The sequence below is a fragment of the Solea senegalensis genome, linkage group LG15 (assembly GCF_019176455.1).
Source record: "Solea senegalensis isolate Sse05_10M linkage group LG15, IFAPA_SoseM_1, whole genome shotgun sequence".
In the NCBI taxonomy this organism is placed as follows: domain Eukaryota; kingdom Metazoa; phylum Chordata; class Actinopteri; order Pleuronectiformes; family Soleidae; genus Solea; species Solea senegalensis.
Window position 1 is genome coordinate 15491397 of NC_058035.1, and position 21547 is coordinate 15512943.

The window sequence follows — 21547 nt, forward strand, 5'->3', positions numbered from 1 at the left end:
AACGGTTGGTTGTAATAAGGAGCATGAAAGGTGAGATGAAGACAATAAGTTGGTGGCAAACAAGTGGGATCAGATGAGAAAGAAATGTGAGACAAGTAGACACGGACTAAGAGATCAGAAAAGTAGAGACTGAGGGAGACAAAGAAAAAGATGATATCAGAGCAAATGACACATTACCAAGAGAGCGTGAGATGTTTCCTAATTCAAGCAGACAAGCCAACACTCAGCTTGTTCCTACCCTCATGGTGAGTCATGCTAGTCCTCTGACAGCGTTGGCCAGTGCTTGTCAAGTTGTGCTCTGGTTGTGTTTTATGTTTCAATGCTATTGTACAGCACTACAGGTCAACTGTGTTGTTTTAAATGTGCTTTATAAATAAATTGGATTGGATTCTCAATGACACCGTCCAACTTAGTCACCAAACCCAAACATACCATATAGTTTGGCTCCGTAGTGACCTGCTTCAGGGCACAGGGCTATCAGTAGAGCAATTGAACAAATATCTAAGCAGCTAAGTGCAAGAAAAAAAAGAGAAAAACACATCGTTCTGTATGCAAATGACTATGTTATGCACATTAGACTGACCATATTAGCCCTGGAAAAAACAATGGCTGTGCTGAGTTGATGAGAAAATAAGTGACGGAGAGTCAAACACGCTTGAGAGAAAGGGAAACGGGGGGAAAGATAACAAGAAAAACTTAAAAACTGGTGGAGTTTCATTTAAACCGCTTAATGTGAGTGAATTTCCAAACTGACATTTATTTGTCTCCTTGTTTGAAAAGAGACATAAAGAAGGCCTCTGAAGTAAACCCATAATCTTTTATTTTATAGGCTAAGTCTCCACACCCATGTCTGCTCTGTGAAGCACACCAAAAGCTCAGTGCTTCAGGGAAAAGGATTATGTCACAACCAATTGTTCAACTATTGAATTTGATGCCATGTGACGAGACAGCTAGGTTCATCACATGTTGGTGCTGTTGTTTGTATTGCTGTCTTATTGTCAGTGTCCAAACAGCAGGAAGGGATTCAGGACTTTTTTTCTTTGCTAAATATATAGATGTGGATGTATCATCAGGTCAAACTCTTTGCCCAGGCTGCAAGGTTTTCAACTGCAGGCCTTTGTCTGTCATGTCCCTTGAGTGGCAACAGTTGAAAAATATCCCCAAGCATAAATTTCACAGAGCACAGCAGCTATCTTCTTCTGTCAGCTCCAGAAATAATAGGAAGCAGCTCTCAAAAGTATATTTAACATAGGGACTGAGGCAGGGAGACATGAAAGCACAGCAGAACAAACGGTCTCATTGTCAATTCACAGACCATTTTGATGTTCAATATACATTTTTTGATTGATTGAGTCTTCTACAGCAAAAGAACACAAAGCCCCAGACAAAAAGAGGGACAGAAAACCACAACACATGGTCCCGCCTTTTACAAGCCACAAAGCGCTCGGTTACATATAATTGTTCCTTTCGATTTCACATAGAGCCAAAGTGTCACCCGCTTTCTTGTATTGTCCAGGAAAAAAAAGTTGACCAACCAAACCTACAGACTCTTCATTTACTAACATGAAAGTGTGTCCCAATCTGATTGAAAAAAAGTACAAATTGCAACAAGAGCAAATCTGTGCATAACATTTATTGTCTAATATAATGTCATGATTTTAAGAGAGATACATGTTTGATAAGTGATTTAACTTTTATACATGTGAGTGTTATGTGAGTAAACGGCCAGAAAAATGTATCTCTCAACCCAAAAAAATATATCTCCTGCCACTTATCTGTGGATGCCAACCCAGTCTCTGGGAATGATTGATACATGAGAATAAAAACAGTAAAAAAAAAACCCTCCATGTTTGGCAGGTCAGACCCAAGCTCTTTCACTTGTATTTTCCTCTCAAACAGCATTGTTTTTTAGCAACTCAGCTGAATGGTCTTTCTCCATGTCAGTTCTGTTCTCTGCAACTCTGTTTTTATTGTGTGGCTGCTCTCAGTCTCTCATGCACATCAGAACATAAACAACAAACTGTGCATGTGAACTTTATATATCAAGAATCTTTGGCCAAAGGTTTTTGTGCTCCAGACCCGTCACCTCTCAGCAATTTAAGACAATGCAGGACATTTCATCTCTACATTTTACTGCAGACTTTACATTGTACCCACTGTGTAACATTTTGCAAACTGAAAAGAAAGCATATATCTTAAAAATGTTTTCAAAATCAATTTAAGTCTGGACAGTGTGGAACAGGCAGCTTGGCATCTTATAGTGCCCCCTATTGATGAGTTACCTCTGAGATGTTACTACAAGTTCAGCATGTGAGGAAAGAGTTTAAAAGGCCCTGGATGTTTGATTACTGTGCATCAGTGGGAATGTTTATTCATGTCAACTGGGAAACCTATACATATATATATGTATATATATATATATATATAATGTATATATACATTTTTTTAAAAAGATTTTGTTTCATTCTGAAATATGAAGGTTACTATTCCAAACACAAAGCATTATCGTGATTATAAAATATAAAATAATACATGTTTGATCAACATATTTTGTGTGTGTAATATGAATCATTCTCTCTCTGTACATTCCATTTTCACAAACCTGACATCTTAGGGAACCTTAAAACTTAAAGGAATTCACTTTGGCACAAACATCCATCAAGACTGAACTGGTCAAAGAACAAAGTTACTGTGACCTAACAAAACATGCAGACAAATGCCTATAAGATAAAATGAGGAATGCGAATATTGTTAAACAAGCTTTCACATAGAAATGTGAATGGTTTGGTTGTGACTAGATAATACGTAGTCGATTTTTTGCCAAATTGTGCAGGCTCCATAAGAGAAATCCCAATATGGCTCATAATAGAGACTGTAGAATGTCTCTGTAGTCTTATGGTTTAATCAGCAAAGTCAATCAGGAAGTAAGAATATATTGAATAGTTACTGTGAGTTGGCTTGTTGCAAAAATAACTAATTTCAATGCGGAAGTCACTTGGAAAATGAGTCTAATTGATTTATTGTCAGTTACCATTTCTTTCCGAGGAGTTAATGTCTCAATTGCTAGTTTCAGGCCTTCTTCAATAGCACATGATGTCGATTTTAGAAAGTGGCCACCTGGCTGGGTTGCAGGTGACGTCTGAACTTCCATTTGCAAAAAGCATCAACATGGAATCGGCAAGATTGGGGGAAATATTGCAGATATTGAACACTAGTATTTGCTCCAGGGCCAGTGATCTGCTGCACTGTATAGATCCCGTTGTTATTTTACCCACTCGCCGTATAGAAACAGTTGTAGTATTTATACCTGTCAGTTGTCTGGAAGGTATAATTTACAGCAGTAAAATAGTCCATCACAGTTCAGATGACATGGGCGGTCTTAGCATCAATAGTATTGACCGAGATATTTACCCTTATCGGAGTCTGGCGGTAGGAAAGCAGGTGTGGGGAAAGGGCCATGGATGTTTATCTTTCCAAAAGATGAGACCAAGACAGATTGAGTGGGTGAATAAGAGAGTGATGGAGAAGCCCTTCATTTTTACTGGAGATGCAGTGTTGCTGCTGTGCACTTAAACATTGAACTAAGCTGCGGTGCAGCCACCATATACAGTATTATTGGTTTCTCTCATTTAGCTCTGCTGTGTGGTGAAGAGCTATTATGGTGTAGGAGGCTGCCAACAGCAGAGTGTTAGGGCCCATTCATAATAATGAGAAAATGACATAACATCCAGTCTCCTCTTAGCTGCGTGTGATGTGGCTCATTTGAAGCTCTTATGAATATTCTGTTGATTCAAATATAACAAAAATTGCACTATATAACACTTTTTACCCATGCTAAATACTTCAACACCACTGATGACTAATTTACTAGCTGGGTTTCTTTATCTCAGCACTTGATATAATCAATTATGTACTGAAAAAGGATGAAAATGATCCAGCATTCATACACTGACAGTTTAAATGTAAATTATTTGGTAAATCTTAAAGTAACACAATGTAGGATTTGCTCTTGCGGTCCCCCTAAAATCCTGGTAACAGATGCATTTGTTAACATGCAAAGGATACTGCAACATCTGAAGCAGGACTTCTGTAGTGCAAACAACCATGTCTTCAGACCAGGAACAGTAGACTATGTCATAGAATTGTATACAAATATGATATGAAATATGGACATTATTTTTCAAGATATTAGAACGAAAACCAACCAAATACAAAATAACAATACTGCTTTAGGTTATGTAGCTTACATTTTTCACCTGGCTTCTATAACATATTGTTCATTGCTTGCACATTGTGTTGCTTTAATTTTCTAAAATTGGATAAAATAGTCCAAATTCAACAGTATATCCAATATCCACTTTTTTTTATGGGAGAGATAAGGGTATAATGTTGATGTTAATCAGTGATTACTTTTGTCTTCCTTTGCTAATTTACATTTTTAAAGTGGTGAATCATTCTCATCTCATAATCTACTATTAGTTTGAATATCAACTAATCCTGTAAATAACGAGAATAAAATAATCAAAGTGGGTTATTTTTTTTTGTATCCGTCTTTGAAAATGCACCAGAAATGTCTTCCTGTATCAACTGGTACAAACTGTCTCAATTAGATGAGAGTTGCGTCAGTGTCACAGTGAGAGAGAGTGGCGTTGACAACATGGTGGAGGTTATTCTAGTGTTGAATCTCTCTTCAATCCTGGGATTGTTCTCTGAGTCAGAACAAACTAAATGAGACCGTCTTATTCAGACTGTGAAATCTCTGAGACAGCCCCAATTTATGCAGCGTTCACTCCAGCAGTGGTGGTTCGACTCATCTCTTCATATTACATCGGTAAAATGAGGGCAAGACATTGATGACATCCTGTTTTCATGGGAAAACAAATTGTGTCCCTGCCTGACCTCTAAATGATAATTTCCCCTATACACCATACACACATAATAGAGCTGGTCTAATGAGACCAGGACTGGTGCACAAAAATGCTGTGTCCTTTTTGTAAGTGAGACACAATCTGTGAGGCAGATGTCTTTTCTAACGGTGCTGCTTAAACTCTCCCAGCCCCTCTGCTGATTTGGTGACAGATGAGCAAATATGTGTGATCCTCATGTAATAGTGGCTGTACTGTAGGGTTTTAATTGCAGTGTTGATTAGACGTGTTTATAAGTTAATTCAGCGTCCGTCCATCCATCAACCATAACATTACTGAGGAGAAAATGTTAGTGGACCAATCTTCCCAAAGAAAGCGTCCATTGTTTGCATCTCCCTGTTCAAATGCTTTTAAATCGTCTCCATCCAATGATGCACCCCCTACGTCAATGACTGCTTCATATGAATACATGAATTATCCTGGCAGAAGATGCTATTCCTTTAAGTGTACATATAGACTGCTATTACATGCTGACTTTGGACGTCAGATAACTCGCAGGAAATGAGTGATGGCCCTTGTCAACTTGAGGGGGCACATTTAAGAGTCATTATTCCACCATTATCATTCTTGCCAATGACTGTGGAGCCGTCCTCCCTTCTGTCAGTGGGCTGTCTGCCGCGTAATGGGCCCTGGGTATCCATTAGGAAGCCAAAATGGCTACAGTCACACTTTGGTCTCAGTCTCCAAAAAGTGGCTGAGGAAGTAGGAGTTACACAGTCACTCGTGGACTTTTTTGAAACACCACATGTGGAACAAATGATAGATGTGGTTATGCAGTAATTTGGAAAAAAAATAAACAGATGCATTTTCATAACTAAACCCAGGCAGTTTGTGTATTGAGAACTGGTTTGACAGTACTTAAATTTTACTGTGCATCTGGACAAATGGTGCTGCTAGTGATACTAGTGATGAGGTAGGAAGAACACTCCCTTATAGCTTGGTATGACACTTTTTATGGATACCAGTAGCAGTACAGGCATCCATAATATCCTAAAAACACCCATCAACAATAGAGAGTGCTTTGTGTATGAGAAAATGTGTGAGCAGGCAGCCAGTAGACTCTCTATTTTCAGTGTGTAGCTGTGTACATGGTTTATTGTTGTCAATAGATATATTCAGACATTGCATCAGTGTTTCAGTGGGCTCAGTTTGTATTACTGTCAGTCAAACAGCCTCCTGCTGCGTAGAGCATTAGCGTTTCATGCTGCATGACAGAATAGTTTTGCCAAGTGGCCTACTGTACACGCTGGCCTCTGCAAGAGGTTAATTACGCACACACACACACATACAGATCAAGAGAGAGCTTTGTTTCTTTGCATGTGAGGGTGGAGGGTTGATAGGTCTTTAAAGGATAATCTGCAAATTTAGTTCAATAGTAAAATTAGGACAACTCTACCCTGGAGATATGCAACCCAGGGAAAGTCTTTCATCTGGAAATGAAAAAGATCAAAATACCCAAATAAGGGCACACACGTTCATTGTGCCAAGGAGCAAGAGATGTGGCTCTATCTAACAATAATATTTATTCCATGTTGCACATGTTAAATTCAAACAACATATAATAGCTAAAATATAGAGAAGGAAAATGTAGGGCTGAGGCTTACTGGTGGTCAGAAGGGCTACGGAGGGAGGCGATCCCAAGAGTCACCCTGATTTATACGTGCACACACAGTCCCACTCTCACAAACAGACACACACACACACGGCAGAATGAAATCAAGGGGTGCTCAGGAGAACACGGCACACAAGATGGAGACACCACCACCCAAAAGCAGCCTCAGCTCCTGGGGAAACAAGGAGGAGCAAATAATAATCAGTCAACAATACAAATGAATATCAAGTCAAGGATTATTTCTAAACCAAATTATTTGTAATAAAGTAAATAGACAACACAATTGTGGACACTTGAATATAAAGAAATACAACAGAATCAGCATGATTACGCCCAAATACACAAAATTACAAAAATAAACAAATAATCATCGTGGAGGTGGTCAACCAGGCATAAATTAATACAAATAATATAGTACATAGTATAGTAGTAACAGTGGCTATGATGTACGGCTTGTAGACAGCTGTGGCACTGTCTAAAAGACGGGAGATGGAAGGACAGTTAAAGATGCTGTTGAAGATGCTGAGGTTTTTTGTTGGGAGAGAAATGGATGGACAGGATTGGAAATGAGCATATTTCAGGGACAGTCCAAGTTGAATGATTTGGAAATAAAGTAAGAGAGGCAAGGTTGAGATGGTTTGGTCAAGTGCAGAGGAGGGATAGTGAATATGTCGGACAAAGGATGCTGAAGATGGAGCTACTGGGCAGGAGAAAAGACCACAGGGACGGTTCATGGATTTTGTTATGGAGGACATGTGGACAGTTGGTATATCAGAAAAGGACACAAGGGATAGGGCAGGATAGAGGCCGATGATTTACTTAGACGACCCCTAAAGGGAGAAGCTGAGAGAAGAAGTCCTCACAAAGACAAAAACTTATAGCATGCACAATAACTGACTTCCTTCTCAGGAAAGCATTATTTGTTTTTTATTCTCCCAGCCACTCGGGCAAAAAGTTACAAATAATAATCCCCTTTACTTCTCTTGCAATATTTTCCTCTTCACTTCTTGATCTGAATCCTTTCTTGTAGTAATCCACCAGCAACAACTGTCTGTCATTCCACTTTCTCCTCGCTGTGTATTTAGTTGTCCCTCTACTCATGATTTACAGTGCCTTAATGTAGTCCTGTGCTCGAAGTCAGCAGATGAAATCGTCATTCGTCACATTAATGGTCCTCCTCCTCTACACACACACACACACACACACACACACACGTGTGTGCACACAAGGATTTTCCAGTATAGCTCCATTAGCAGAACAGTTCTGCTCCCTGATCACCGTCCTCCCCTTTCTCTCCCGTCCTTTCAGACATAATGCCATCTATCTCTACGACCCTTCTTCCTGCAACACCTCCCCCTCTTTATCTCCTCTGGATCCAGGTTGGATTTAATCAGTGTTTGAATTACACCTATTTTCACGTCACACACTCGCACACATGGAAGTGTGTGGCAGGGAACGTCAAAAAAAAAACAAAACAAGTGTCTTTCTTTCACTCACATCACTCTCCTGTCATTTCTCTACTGTCTTACAACCACAACAAGCAAGCAGGCACCTGCGTGTCCGTCAGCACGGCCTGTACACAACAAACAATGCTGCCCAACTAAAATAGAAGTTGAAGAGGGAACGTTAGATTAACATGTAGGTGATTTGAGTGCAGCGCCACCACACATGGGTGGCAACATCAGGAACAGCAATAGGTTATGTCAAAAGTGGAGACCTTTGACATATGTTCGGAAAAGAGTACGTAATGAGTGAATACGGTTATTTATTTCAGGAACATCATTGTACAGAATATCAAAGTCTGTAATCTGTGACACAAAAATGGACGATGTTACAAAGGAGGCTTCGCTCCCCTCTAATTCAAACCATGGATTTAATGTCATGGTATATTTACCTGATACCAACATTCTTCGTTGTTAATGTTGGAATTGTAAGAGCCCTGGTAGTGACTTGAATTTTAAAGTAAAAAATTGTCATAGCCTGCATGTCATACGCTACATTAGGCTGTAGAGTGTAATCCTTTAGTACATCATTATTCAGCCCATAACAGAGATAGAGCTATAGTTATACAATTCTTAATTGAAAGAGTTTGCTCTGGGATTTACATTTACATTTTTTGTTATTATAATTTTGCTAATTGACTATTACTCTGTCAAGTTGAGACAGGATGGAGATATGTCATGTCAAATGTAAACGATTATGATTTGTAATACTAGCACAGCGATCGATTTCAACTGCCTATATTTCCAAAATGCCTTAACTTTATGCAGAATTGTGTGAAACGTAAAGGTTATGAACCTTTGTTGCAAATACAATTGATTTAAGTCCAGTGCAGACACTGAAAGGTGAATGCACCTTATATGCACTAAACATATTGTCTTTTTAAGTGAGTGATCAACTGTCTAAATAATCTAAACAGCACTAATGAGTATGTAGAGATGTTAAAACTCGACAAAGACACACAAACATGTGTCTCCAGCCAATCTGTTGTCGTTGACAGATATTCACCAAGTGTAAGACAGGAGGGTGAAGGGTGTGCAGGAGAGTGTTTGGTTTAGACTCATGGGAAGCATAAGTTTGCTTCTAACCTTCTGCGTCTAGCTTGATATTATGGTTTTTATTTATGACAGTTTCCTCCCAGTCATTCGCCACCTCTGGTCTACAGTATGTTTTATTATTTTTCCCTTCAAAGTATCACAATGACTCCTTCAGCTCTTTGATTCATTTGTGGTTTTCAAGTGACTTTCACCTTTAGCAAGCATTTTCACTTTAATCAGCTGTCTCTTTTTGTCTGGAGACGTGGATTAGAGGACTGAATCCACTGAATCTCTACACATCTGCACATCATAATACTGCTTCAGTACCAACGCCCTCCTTTCTGTGATCTCCTCTCAACTGCTGAGGCTCAGATTTAATCCTAAATAAAATACACAAAGCACCATCTTGACTTCTTAAGTCCAGCTCCAAATCTTTAAGCGTTGAAAAAGTGAACTGATATAAAAATGAAATAAAAATCTTGTTGGAATGTATTATACCTTGGATTGACTTTCAAGGCATATCCAACCAGATTTTATGTCATCCCTTCTATTCATCTCTGTTCATGTTCCCATTTTTTCCTTATTCTTATTTCTTGCTTGGTCTTTTCTCACTTCATCCACCTTCTTTCTTCTCTCCAGCATGTGAGCTGATGAACCAGGGGATCCTCGCTCTGGTCACATCCACAGGCTGTGCAGCTGCAAGTGCCCTGCAGTCGCTGACAGATGCAATGCACATCCCACATCTCTTCATCCAGCGAAATGGAGATGGTTCACCCAGAACTGCCTGCCAGCTCAACCCCAGCCCAGACGGAGAGAGCTACACACTGGCTGCTCGTCCGCCTGTGCGGATAAACGACGTCTTGCTCACTCTGGTTTCTGAGCTGCACTGGCAGAAGTTCATCATTTTTTACGAGAGCGACTATGGTGAGTATTTGATGGCGAAATGAGTCTTATAAACATGCCGTATGTATGTAAAATAATCTCTGCACTTCCATTTAAATGTAAATGCATCAGAACCATCTCTCGTGACGAGGGGGTGGATCAGGCTGCCCCTGAGCTAAAGCTGTACAATGAACACTCAGGAATCACAGCTGAAAAGAATACAGCAAAAGAGAACAGCGAAGAATCAACTGTAAGGATATACAGGATCTCTTTCCTACGTTCATCATATCACCATGATGAGAGAGTATCCCAACAGGGCTTTATCTGTTTATTCTGGGATGTTCTCCATTTTGTTTTGATGATCCTTACCATGGTGTAGACCTTTCTTGACCCATATTTGGCAAAGGAGGGAATGTGGAATTGAAGAGTGACTGGCAAGGTAGCACATGGGCGGGGGGAGATGAAGAGAGTATGTATTGCTGCATTGGCATTCCTCAGATGATACTTTGCCACTGCTGGCTAATCTTTTTACTACTTGGAAGAGTGCAATTTAGAAGGGAGTGTAAATCTGTTTTATTTTTTCAGTACAGTGGAAGTTACAGCTGATGTAGTGTCGAGTAAAGCAAGCCCTCAAGGGAATCAGCCACAGCCCCCATACAAGCCCATCCCCTACAGTTTGGGCTCCATAGCTAGTCCGTGTGATCTGTGTATGTGTGTGACATGTTCCACATTTACCCAGATCTGTCCTTGGATTTGTCTGTGGCACTGGCTATCAATCTGTAATATCTGTCTTACTAGGATAGACTTAAATCCTGGTGAAGCAAGGTTATTTCAGTGCCATCTATTGTCCTGACATCATCTATATATATATATATATATATATATATATATATATATATATATATATATATATATATATATATATATATATATATATATATATATGTATATATATATACGCATATATATATATATTTAAAGTCTGCTAAATTAGGTGCTATAAAGTTGGCACCACTGACATTGTGTGCGTGTGTTACAATGTTTAACTCTGTACCCATTTAATTAAAGAATGTAGCAGCTAATTAGGATGCTCATCACAGAACCGTCAAAATACCCAAGGTACCTGACTAGAAGCTGTACAACTGTGACCCACACCACAGCCTGGAGAGAAGCGCACAGTCTGTAAATCTATGTTGGCACTGAGTGAATTTTGAATTTATACTTAACATGTGTGAGCAGGGAGAAACAGCTGCAGGAGTTGACTCACTCTTCCTCAGACTGCGTGTGTGTGTGTCAGGGGTAATGATTAATTAATAAATGATCTATGATTAAGTGTTTACAGGTTCTCGAAATTGGGTACTGGTGCTTTTAAATTGGTCTAGACGGTTGATGATGACATTGAAGAATAACAGGTCTTTACACCGAAAACCATCGTAAAGGCCTTGCTCCTTCGCATGTGGATCAGTCAGCAAATTTAACAAATTTCACAAATTTATATGAAAAAGATCTGTATCCAGACAAGCATGTATACAAGTTATGTATCAGTGGTAATCTGCACCCACAGTAATACCTAAAAACATCACGTAAATGAGCTACACTGAGCATGTGTGTGCTGCTGTAAACGTGAAGCAGATTATCCCTTCTGCAGTTGTCTTCTTAATTTCCGAAATTACAGTTAACCAGAAACAGCATAGTGGAGTAGGTATTTTGTTTTATGAGACCTGCACTGAGGTGAAAATGAAAGACAATGTAAGCGTTAATGGAGCTTTTCATTCACAGCTGATTGTCAAGTCTTGGCTGATAAAAAACAATCAGGTTTTGGATGTTGTACATCAAAAAAAACAACAAAAAAAAAACAAAGATAAGCTGGTTGACAGCTTTGTCTGTGTAGCTGCTGCCCGGACAAAGCATATTTCCTTCATAATTTCCTCATGTGTGCCAGCAACACACCACCACAGGTATTGTTCTTTTTATGCTCTTGTTTTACTGTCACGTCTGGCCATGTTGATTGCAGTCCTGAACAATCCCATATGCAACTCCACATGGTGTGGTGGCAACACATAGTCAGTCTGCTCCCTTCTCCTGATATTCCACTTGCCATATTCCGCTGTTGCTCTTGCTCAGGTGCCAAATCAATGGTTGACACACTGTGCCCACAGGTTATAGTAACTGGCATGTAAAAACACAATTGTTTTGGGGTTTTTTTTGTATTGCAACATTAACTCTTAAAGCTTTGAAAGGCTGTAAACATAAACTCTGGAAATGTACAAGACATTGGTCCTTAGAAGTACAACTTCATTAGCTCCATTATTGCTACACCAAGGCTTTCGTTATTGTACATGGAAAGTGGGAGGAATGTTGTGTGAGGGATTACTGGATAAGATATCAGAAGGCTGTGTTTCGCTGGGCTGCTGTGTCATCAATTTGTTGACGTCGCATTAGTCTATAAAGCAGATGTTGGAAAATATTCTATGGTACCCCAGGCGTGGCACTGCACTATGCGCTATGTCCAAAACATCATTGTCTATTTTACAAGTATGCAGACAATTTATTTTTTTTAATCCTTGGTTTTTGAATAAAGAAAGCAGCGCCATGCTCAGCTTTGTAGAGTGCAGGGCGGAGTTTATGTTTCATTACAGCGTAAACATCTGGCTTCTCTGACTCCAGGGGCAAAGTGTGGCTCTGAGTAATGAAGTGTATCACAGAAACCAATTCATTCTAGTCTCCACCAGTGTATCACATGCACAAAGAGCACATTACGTAAACACCTTCTAAAGCTTCACCTCTTCTGGTTCCATTTATCATCGCACGTTTGCAGCACATATTGTGTTTCTCTGTTGTGAGAGAGCACGCTCCATCATTTCTTTGCTAAGTAAAAAATAACATTATTCTTACGCTACAGAAACCCGATGGGAAGCAGGATGACATTCTGTTGTGTTGCGATTGGAAAACGTCCTTATGTGCTTTTGCCTTTTGTGCCTATGGGCAAACAGAAAAGGAACTGAATTGTATAATAATCCTATCATAGCATGCTGCTAATACACCTTTGAAGATTTAGCTTTCCCTTTATTGTTTTGGTTTGTTTTTTTCATTTGTCGGCACGTTTTGCTTGTCTTAGTGTCGTCTTCATTTTAACCTTACAAGAGAGTTTTGGCTGGATATATACTAAAAATAATGTTCATGACTGAATGATGAATTTGCTCCACTGGTCAGCATGCCAAGTTTTGGACTTTCCCTATTGGTCGCTGTTCTTTTAGGTTTTAATTGGCACTACATCATCAGGGGACATTTACAGGCGGTAATGCCAATTTAAAGCATTTGTCACAAGATTTACATACATTTAAGACCTCTTTAGGGACAGATCAAGTGGCTCTTTGGACAAAGTCTATCTACTTTTCATGTGTGAGAGCCTATAGGCAGACAGACAATCAAAAACTTTTCAAACTTCTCTGAAGATGAACCCTAATGGCTTTAGTGATTCATGTCTTTTCCTCTTGTATCTTGAGCTTCACATCATAATGACATTCCCTAATAACCATGTCAGCTCTACTTGGCCTTTATACTGTCGCAAATGTCAGCCCACTAACATACTCAAATAAGGCGTTATGGTAACTGGTTAATATAACGAGCATCACACCTTCAGCAGTATATGTTAGCATTGTCATTGTGACTGTGTTTGCATGAATCTCAAAAGAACGTACACTCTTAGGGCTGACAGTCTGCTTCGTTGGACCTGGATGCAATGTTTAATTTTTCACTTGGTTTGGTTCACACTTGCATAGACAAACCTCAAACTCTAGAAAATGTAAACATGTGCACCGAAGTGGGTAAAAAGCAAAATCCCTCACAATTTCTTCAGTAAGGAGACCTTGAAGGAAGCTGGAGCATCTGCAGGTTAGATGTTTGTACTAACTCTGATGATGATGATGTCTGGGAGGTACCAGAGTAGGGCCCCATAGGCAGAGTGGCCATAACCTCTGTGTTTTCATCCGCAACCCCAATGAGGAGCTGGTAGAACTAGAAGGAAAACCTCTGATAGATGGAACTGAGTCAGGCAGCATGCCGTGAACAGCATCCATTCTCAGATTTTTGGATGTCCTAAGTCTTTCTCCTCAGCAGGTAAGATTAAGCCAATCATTGTCATTCTGTGTATTACCATCTTTCCTCTCAATTATCCCATCACATACTGTAACTGGGGGACGTGAATGAGAACCCACTGTAGCTGTAAATGCAATGCTCCTGTGGTTGTGTATCCACACCAGTAATCAACCATTTAGTTGCAAGAGTTTACTCGTTACCTCGTTCAAAATCAGACCAGGGTCTGCACCAGGGGCACAAGTGCTCCAGGGTTTGGTTCAATTAGATATAACAAGGCTTAACACAGTCTTTAAGATGGGATAATATGTTACTCCTTTTTAAATGCCATGAGAGAAATGCTTACACTGTATTTACAAGACTGTGTATGTAAAAGATATTGATTCTGTAGGGGAGGACAAGCAACGGGGGACTATTCGAACACATAAATACTTGCCTTGTCATTTTATCATAACAAAGAAGGCATGAGAGGCCTTATAGGAATTAGGAGGTCTTTTCGAAGAGTCAATTTTATTTTAATATAAGGAGCTTCCTTACACGTCTGAGTCAACCTGCACTTAGTAATGACTAAGGAGAAGCTGCAGCTGTCTCTGGCCTCCCTGGTCTTTAGAGAGAATTAGGCTAAGTGTTAGATAGATTAACAAAAACAGGAGCTGGATTCTGAGGTCGAAAAAGCATTTATTGCACAGACATTCAGGTCTGAATGCACACAGACACAAAGGAGAGCTCTTGCAGAGTTGTAAATCCATCCGTAAAGTTTGTATAATGAGAGGACTGACTTGTTGTGACAGATCTGAGAAAATGAAAAAGCCTTTTATGTACAGTGAAGATGCGTCTTTGTAACGGCGTGCTTTCATATGCCTCCTATTGTGTTAGTTATTTAATATCAGCGGATGTTACATTCATAGGCCAAAAGTTCTATAATACTTATACTCTCTATAAGCATAGGAGAATGTGAATGTAAATATGGTGCAGGATGCAGAATGACTTACAGTAAAGGTAGAGTGGTGAAAAGAGCCACATAAGAACCATTCTGCTATCATAATGGCATCCAATAGATCCCCCAGCACCTTGTTTTGTTTTGTTTTTTTCTCCGAACTTCAAGCACTCCATGAGGATGTCTGAGTAATAACCAAAACTGACAGTGTCTCTGCATGATGTACTATATGTGTAGGAGCTGCAGGTCGATTATGAGGGAGTTTTTGTGGGTGCTTCGTGGCATTTTGTGCTTCAGACAAAAATATGAAAACAAAACGCTGCAATTCTGAGAGACGCAGAGAGAGTCGGGTGCAGCTGATCGCCTCAATTGTGTGACAAGTGTCAATCAGCATCATGAACTCATTTGGCAATGGCTTGAATGTAACAAACATCTATTGATATTGAAACGTTGCACCCTACAGTAATTTGGGGTTAAATAGAACCTTTCACGGCTACATTTTAGTTAAAGGCGACATAGAATGCTTGTATCACACATATATGTTAGTTATGGAGGTCTGCTTACATATATTAACTTGTTTTCATGGTTAAAAACCTCCTAATCGCTGCAAACGAGCCGATCAAAATATCTCCTCACTGACACTCTCGTCAGCCGCGCCCCCAGAATGTGGACTGTGTTGTGATTGGCCAGCCAACGAGAGCTTTCCCACTGTCCTGTGATTGGCCAGGTACCTGGAAGTGACGTAATAGATAGGCCAGCTCTCAGATACACAGCTCCCCCTCTGGCACGGTGGATGCTCTGCATCTCAGCAGCTACAACGAGCGTAGTTCTTCTTCTTCTGCGGTTGAATGTACGCAACCGGATGTGCCCGGACTAGTGCCCGCACCAGGAGGCGCTACGGTGGTGAGAGGAGTGGTGAGGATTTCTGATGACGACATCAAATTAAGGAAGTGCCGATCCGCTTCGCAGAGCCCAGGAAAACAATACAACACTATTTTCTCAGCAGTGGCTGAACTGTTGTTCTGAAACTTTAGGGTTTCATAAACGAGGTAATGACGCAGATATACACACACAAATGCAGCGTTAATTGGAGCTTCCGGTCTATGTGGGCTTTAAAACACATAGTTGACATGTGTCTTGACCACAGTTTCTGATGACACCCACCACTCCAGATGCACCCCCATATAGCTGCAAATGAAACTTGTGCTAAATTTAGGGCAAAAGCAAAAGTCAAGGCATGGAGCTCTGTAATCATTCGGTATTGTATCTTACAAAAAGCATGCCAAGCAAACCTGAGTCGGGTAATTAATTTTATTCTGCTCTCCTGAGCCAAAAATGCACTCATCGTGCTGTATCTTTGAGACCATTCATCAGACTCAGACCGAAATAATAATTCAGTCTAGTAACATCAGCTCCAGCCTGCTCTGCATATTGAGACCATATTGCATATATTGGAACCATATTGTTGAAGTGCTTTATAGGAGTTTTTATACACTAAGAGTAACAAGAGCAAAAAGTGATGTACTGCAGGCCCTTATTCTAATAATAGTCTTTACTATATAGATAATAATTGCGTGGATGGGCATGGATGTGAAGTGCAGCTAGACTTGTTAATATAAATCTGTGTGAAGGTAAGTTTAGTTTTATTTACCAGAGACCCTTTTCATTTCCTCGCCCATGTATTTTGAGGCATTTAGCACCTCCATCAAGAACATCACTCCCTATCGGTGGTCTCTCGTTTATACTTTGTAGAAGATATATTTTGCTTTCCTTTGTTTTCCAGTCGTGCATCATATAGGGCAGATATACGTTAAAAGCACTTGGGGTACATAACTGACTGAATGTAGCTGACCTTCGCTGTTTTATTTAGAATTGTCACCACTAATGGAAGCTTTACATCCTTCAGTCAGTGCTGACGCGCTTCCATGGTTGTGGAGTTTTTCCACAACTTGTCTTTGTGTTCTGTCTTTACAGCACGCAGGTAAATCACCAGGTGAATGTTGTGCTTTTGAAAGCTGCCCTCACCTTTATATATGCCTGTGTACTTAACCATATACCAGGACTCCTCGGTATGAAGTGTGTATTTGTGCTTTTGCCTTTACTTCTGGGACTACGATGTGCTGCTCATGCATTCAGTGTGGCTCCAGCCTTACTTTTAACTCATGTTTGGCTGCTGCTCTTAGCAGTGACGGTGATTGACATTTACAGCTGTATGAAAATAAAAGTGTTAATCCTATAACCATTCTCTGAGATATAAGATTCTTGTATTGGATTGTCCTTTTAGAGCTTTAAAACTTTATTTACAGAGTATAGATGTGCAGTCAGTAAAATAAGATTGGATTGAAAGGAAATCATTTATAGCCTATCGAATTTTCTTCTGTATTTCATATGCGCAACTGAGGCTATTGTTGCATAAAATAGCAGTGATTACTTAACTGACTTAAATTGCGTTATGGCTGGAAAGTTGAAGAAGAACTTCGGAGCCCTTTTATCATGATATGCTCATTTGTGCATTGCCCCAATCTGAGAGGGACAACTCAAGTAAGATAGAGCTTAAAAGGATGTAAAACAACTTCCCCTCAGCCGGATGCAGTGGTTTCCCAAAGCCTGTGACCACAAGTAAAGATACTTTTATTTTGTGATTATTTTGAATGTAATATTATTAACCTTTTTGAAAGTCCAAATGATATTATCAGCTTAAAAAACTGGGCGATACATTGGAAAAAAAAAGAAATTTGCATTTGCATTTCGGAATATATTAGCATTTGTCCGCCTCATGGTTTATTGACAGTCGGGACTCTTTGGTCATCTTTGATCTTCAAGTGGCTCTTTCAAAGCTTTGAGGTGTGCTTGAGATCATTATCCGGCTCCAGAATGAATCCCTCTCGCCAAAGTTGCAAACCAGTGGGTGCTATTTCTTTGAAGAACAGTGTGGTATTTTTGGTCTGGGTGTAGTCAATTTGGTGCAGGTTGTAACAACTGGGATTTCACCTCAGAGAGCACTTTCGTGAACACCCCTTTTTCTCAAATCACTCACAGATTGGTTTCCATGCAGCTTGCGACACAATTCAACTCACTTCCGTCTCTATTTTGCTCAGTTTATGAGAATAGTCAGGAGAGCCGAAGTGAAAGAGAAACAGACAGAACACACATGTTCTGTGGTATAAACTTACAATGAGGTGGTTAAATCCCTTTATCATTTTAATCTGCCACAGCCTCTTGGTTGTGTAGACTTTGAGACTGTGGGATTTGTAATCTCTATGTGTGTGCATGGTTTCACTGTGTGATGTTGTTCATGCTGGGTTTTGGTGGATTGTTATTCAGTATGAAGGGTTTCTATTATATCCCTTTGTATATTGATAAAGGATTTGCCTGACATATATCCTAAATGCCAGGAGGGAGACCTGGCTGGCACCTACAACAAAATACAAGGTATGAAAGCAAAAATCATCCAGTCAAAATGTGTACAGCTAGAATAAAACGTGAATATTCCCTCTCAATTGTAGGTGTGATGAGACTGCAGTATCGTTCTCTCTTATTTGTCTCCTTACACTCTTCTGTTCCTGACATAAATCTCAAATTTTAGTTTTAGCCCACTTCAAGGTTTCGGCCTTATTTCCTCTCCTCTTTCAGACACTATTGCTATTTTTTTGTTTTCTTTCCACATTACATTTGCTGTTTTGAGTCTAGGGTTTTTCTTTTAAGTCAAATTTTTTCTCAGGAAACCAACCTTGATGTATTGATCCTCTGGTGCTGTGGTAGCCTGATCGTGCCTTGGATGCAACAGCTTTAGTTTATTCAAAGCATATTAGACCTTCATTTACTGCCCCTTTAGAAATCCACAGGTCAGCCATGGTTTGATGCTTTGAAAGAACCTGTTTGCTACAACAACTATTTGGCTCCAGATGCTTTCACTTCCATTTGACACCAATTGTGCCACGAGCAAAATGCTCAATGGTAAAAAATGATGATGGAAACTTAAACTATTGGAGTTATCCACCAATGGCCACATCAAACTTCCTCAGTCTCATCTGAATGTGTTCTTGAATGAAAGCGCCACAACTAAAGACTGACCTTGTAGCAGATCAGATTTTTACAGGATTTGTATTTGTGATTTCCAGTGAGGTCTCAGGCGTTTGGGTGCCAGATGTGCATGTTATTTTTCAAAACATAGGTAAGGGAAACAAAATAAATGGTCATGGGTGAGTTGTCAGAGTAAGAGAGCAGCATACTGATCAAGTTAAAAAGGATTACGTTTTGATATCAAACATTTTCAGAAGTGGATTTTTGTTCAGAAATTATGAACGGGTAAACATGTCCAGAAATCAGACCTTCAGTTCCGCTTTAATCCTCTTTTCTGCATTCCAGTCGATAGCTGACATGCTTGCCCTTGGAAAAGTCTGCCTTGGATTTGGAACAATTAAACATTGAAGTCCAATGTTTTTATCTGCATTGTAGGGATAGTTATCACATTGTGGTTTCCCTTGGTTCTTTATGGGATCAAATACTTTTCTGTATTTGTGTATGTGCTATTTCTAGATCCCAACAGTTACATGATTTTTACTTTTTTGGTCGTTTTCTCAAACTATTATTGTGCTGTGCCAGTTTCATGAATACAACCACAGCTGTGTTTATGAGTTAGTAATTTCCTTATTGAGACACTGCATATTTATGAACCTTTTCTTCTCTCTGTATATTGAAAAGAGATGACTAACACTGAAAAACAAAAAAAAAATATTAAAAACAAATGTTATGTTCCGTCCCCAGCCAATACCACCAAATGTTACTGCAGCTGAACATTGTATAGAAAACACTAAAGTCAGAATTAATTGCAATGGTCCAGTCCTGGGACAGGAGGGAACAAACTGTGACTAATTTAAAACTGTGTTTGTACTTTAACAAAAGGATGGATTACTCTGTAGTTGGGCTTTTTTCCACTGTATTTAACGTAACATCACCAGGGGTTGCTATTTCAATTTAGAGGCAAAAGAAAGGAGAAAGAGAGAGAGACTGTGTGTGTTCGATGAGTCCTACAGTACGAGTTTGGCAATACTTCAAAATGATGAATGATTTAATTTCATGTTTTGTTCTGCCCTTTGAACATATTATTCTGGAGAGAATCCAGTAGCAACTGCTAGTAGTTATGTTACCTCCCCCCAAAAAATAAATTGCAATACAGCAATGGCAGGAAAAATCGAACATTGCATCTCATTCTTTATGAGTTGATTAATTTGGTTCTCAGTCCTATTGCAACTCCCTTTCCTTTCCCCCAAGTTGTTGTCAAAGAAACAAAGGCAGAGAACCAATGCATCTGCTTCAGACTAGGTCAGGTCAGAGGCTTTCCTATTATCCAAATTCCTGCTTGGACCTCTAAGAAAAAATCTATTGTACAAACTATATGTTTCCGAGTCAATTTCCTCGTCTATACCTCTGCATAGTGACTCTTCAGATGCAATAGAGCAACATATACAGGTGTGGTCTATAGCCTCTTTAACAATGTGTCATGACGTGACGCATGTCGAGCTGTTGCTCCTGCTGTGACTCTTGTAACTGGGAGCTTAATGTGAGCCCTCTGCAGCAAATCACATTTTTATGTGTGCATGTACTCAGTTCTTTTACAAGTGGTTTCCTGTTGTGAACACTCACACTCACTCACACACACACAGACAGACAGACAGAGAGTGAGAGAGATCTGGGAGACAGCAACACCTGTCTTCTGTTTCATATCCCATAAACTCTAGGAAACATAGAACAAGAAAGATTATCATGTTTTAGATCAGGAGCAGAGAACAGACTCTGACTTGAAGCCCCTGGAAGGAAGGCTGAAAACGTTTAGAACATGTGCAGGTGACAGGCGTTGAGAATAAAAGTTGTTTACCTGAAATTCTGTTTCAGTGCTCAGAGAATGAAGTCCTGTTAACATGGTGCACTGTCTAAAGTGATGTTGTTCCTCTTTCTCTGTCTGACATTTGCATCGCCATCACCCCATCATCTATTCTCACTCACTGGTTGTTCTTTTTCAGATATTCGAGGTTTGCAAACATTTATGGACCAATCTTCTCGGCTGGGACTGGATGTGTCCTTGCAGAGGGTGGACCGCAACGTCAGTCGTGTGTTTACAGACCTTTTCAACACAATGCGCACTGAGGAGCTCAACCGCTATCGGGACACGCTACGTCGGGCCGTGCTGCTCATGAGCCCTCGTGGTGCACAGGTGTTCATCCACCAGGTAAGCTGGATTGCAGAGTCATTGCCTCATTAAGGGATAAGTCACACAGACAGAGGGATGGTCAAAAAGACGAGAACACAAACGTGATGACCCATGAACAGGAATATGCTGTGTGACACGCTAAACTAACAGAAGATCAAACATGAGTAAACAAAAAAAAGATGAAAAGATGAATTAAAAAAAGTTTAAATACTTTTCACTTGATCTGTGTCTGTGCTGCTTCAGTGACTTGTTAAATATGATGAAACAAGATGCAATTGCCTGTCTCCAAATGTGAAGTGCGCAGATGAAACAGAATTTTTACATGGGGAAAAAAAAACAATCCATTCT

General features: G+C 39.8%; 1 protein-coding gene across 3 annotated transcripts in view; it reads left to right on the plus strand.

Moving 5' to 3' along the window:
* LOC122782180 (glutamate receptor ionotropic, delta-1-like) overlaps positions 1 to 21547 on the plus strand; it is a 200437-nt gene that overhangs the window by 111987 nt on the left and 66903 nt on the right. For all 3 annotated transcript variants that reach the window (XM_044046425.1, XM_044046424.1, XM_044046426.1), the window contains 2 exons: positions 9714 to 9998; positions 21012 to 21217. In XM_044046425.1, coding sequence (XP_043902360.1) covers positions 9714 to 9998; positions 21012 to 21217 — 491 coding nt within the window. The remainder of the gene's footprint in view (positions 1 to 9713; positions 9999 to 21011; positions 21218 to 21547) is intronic.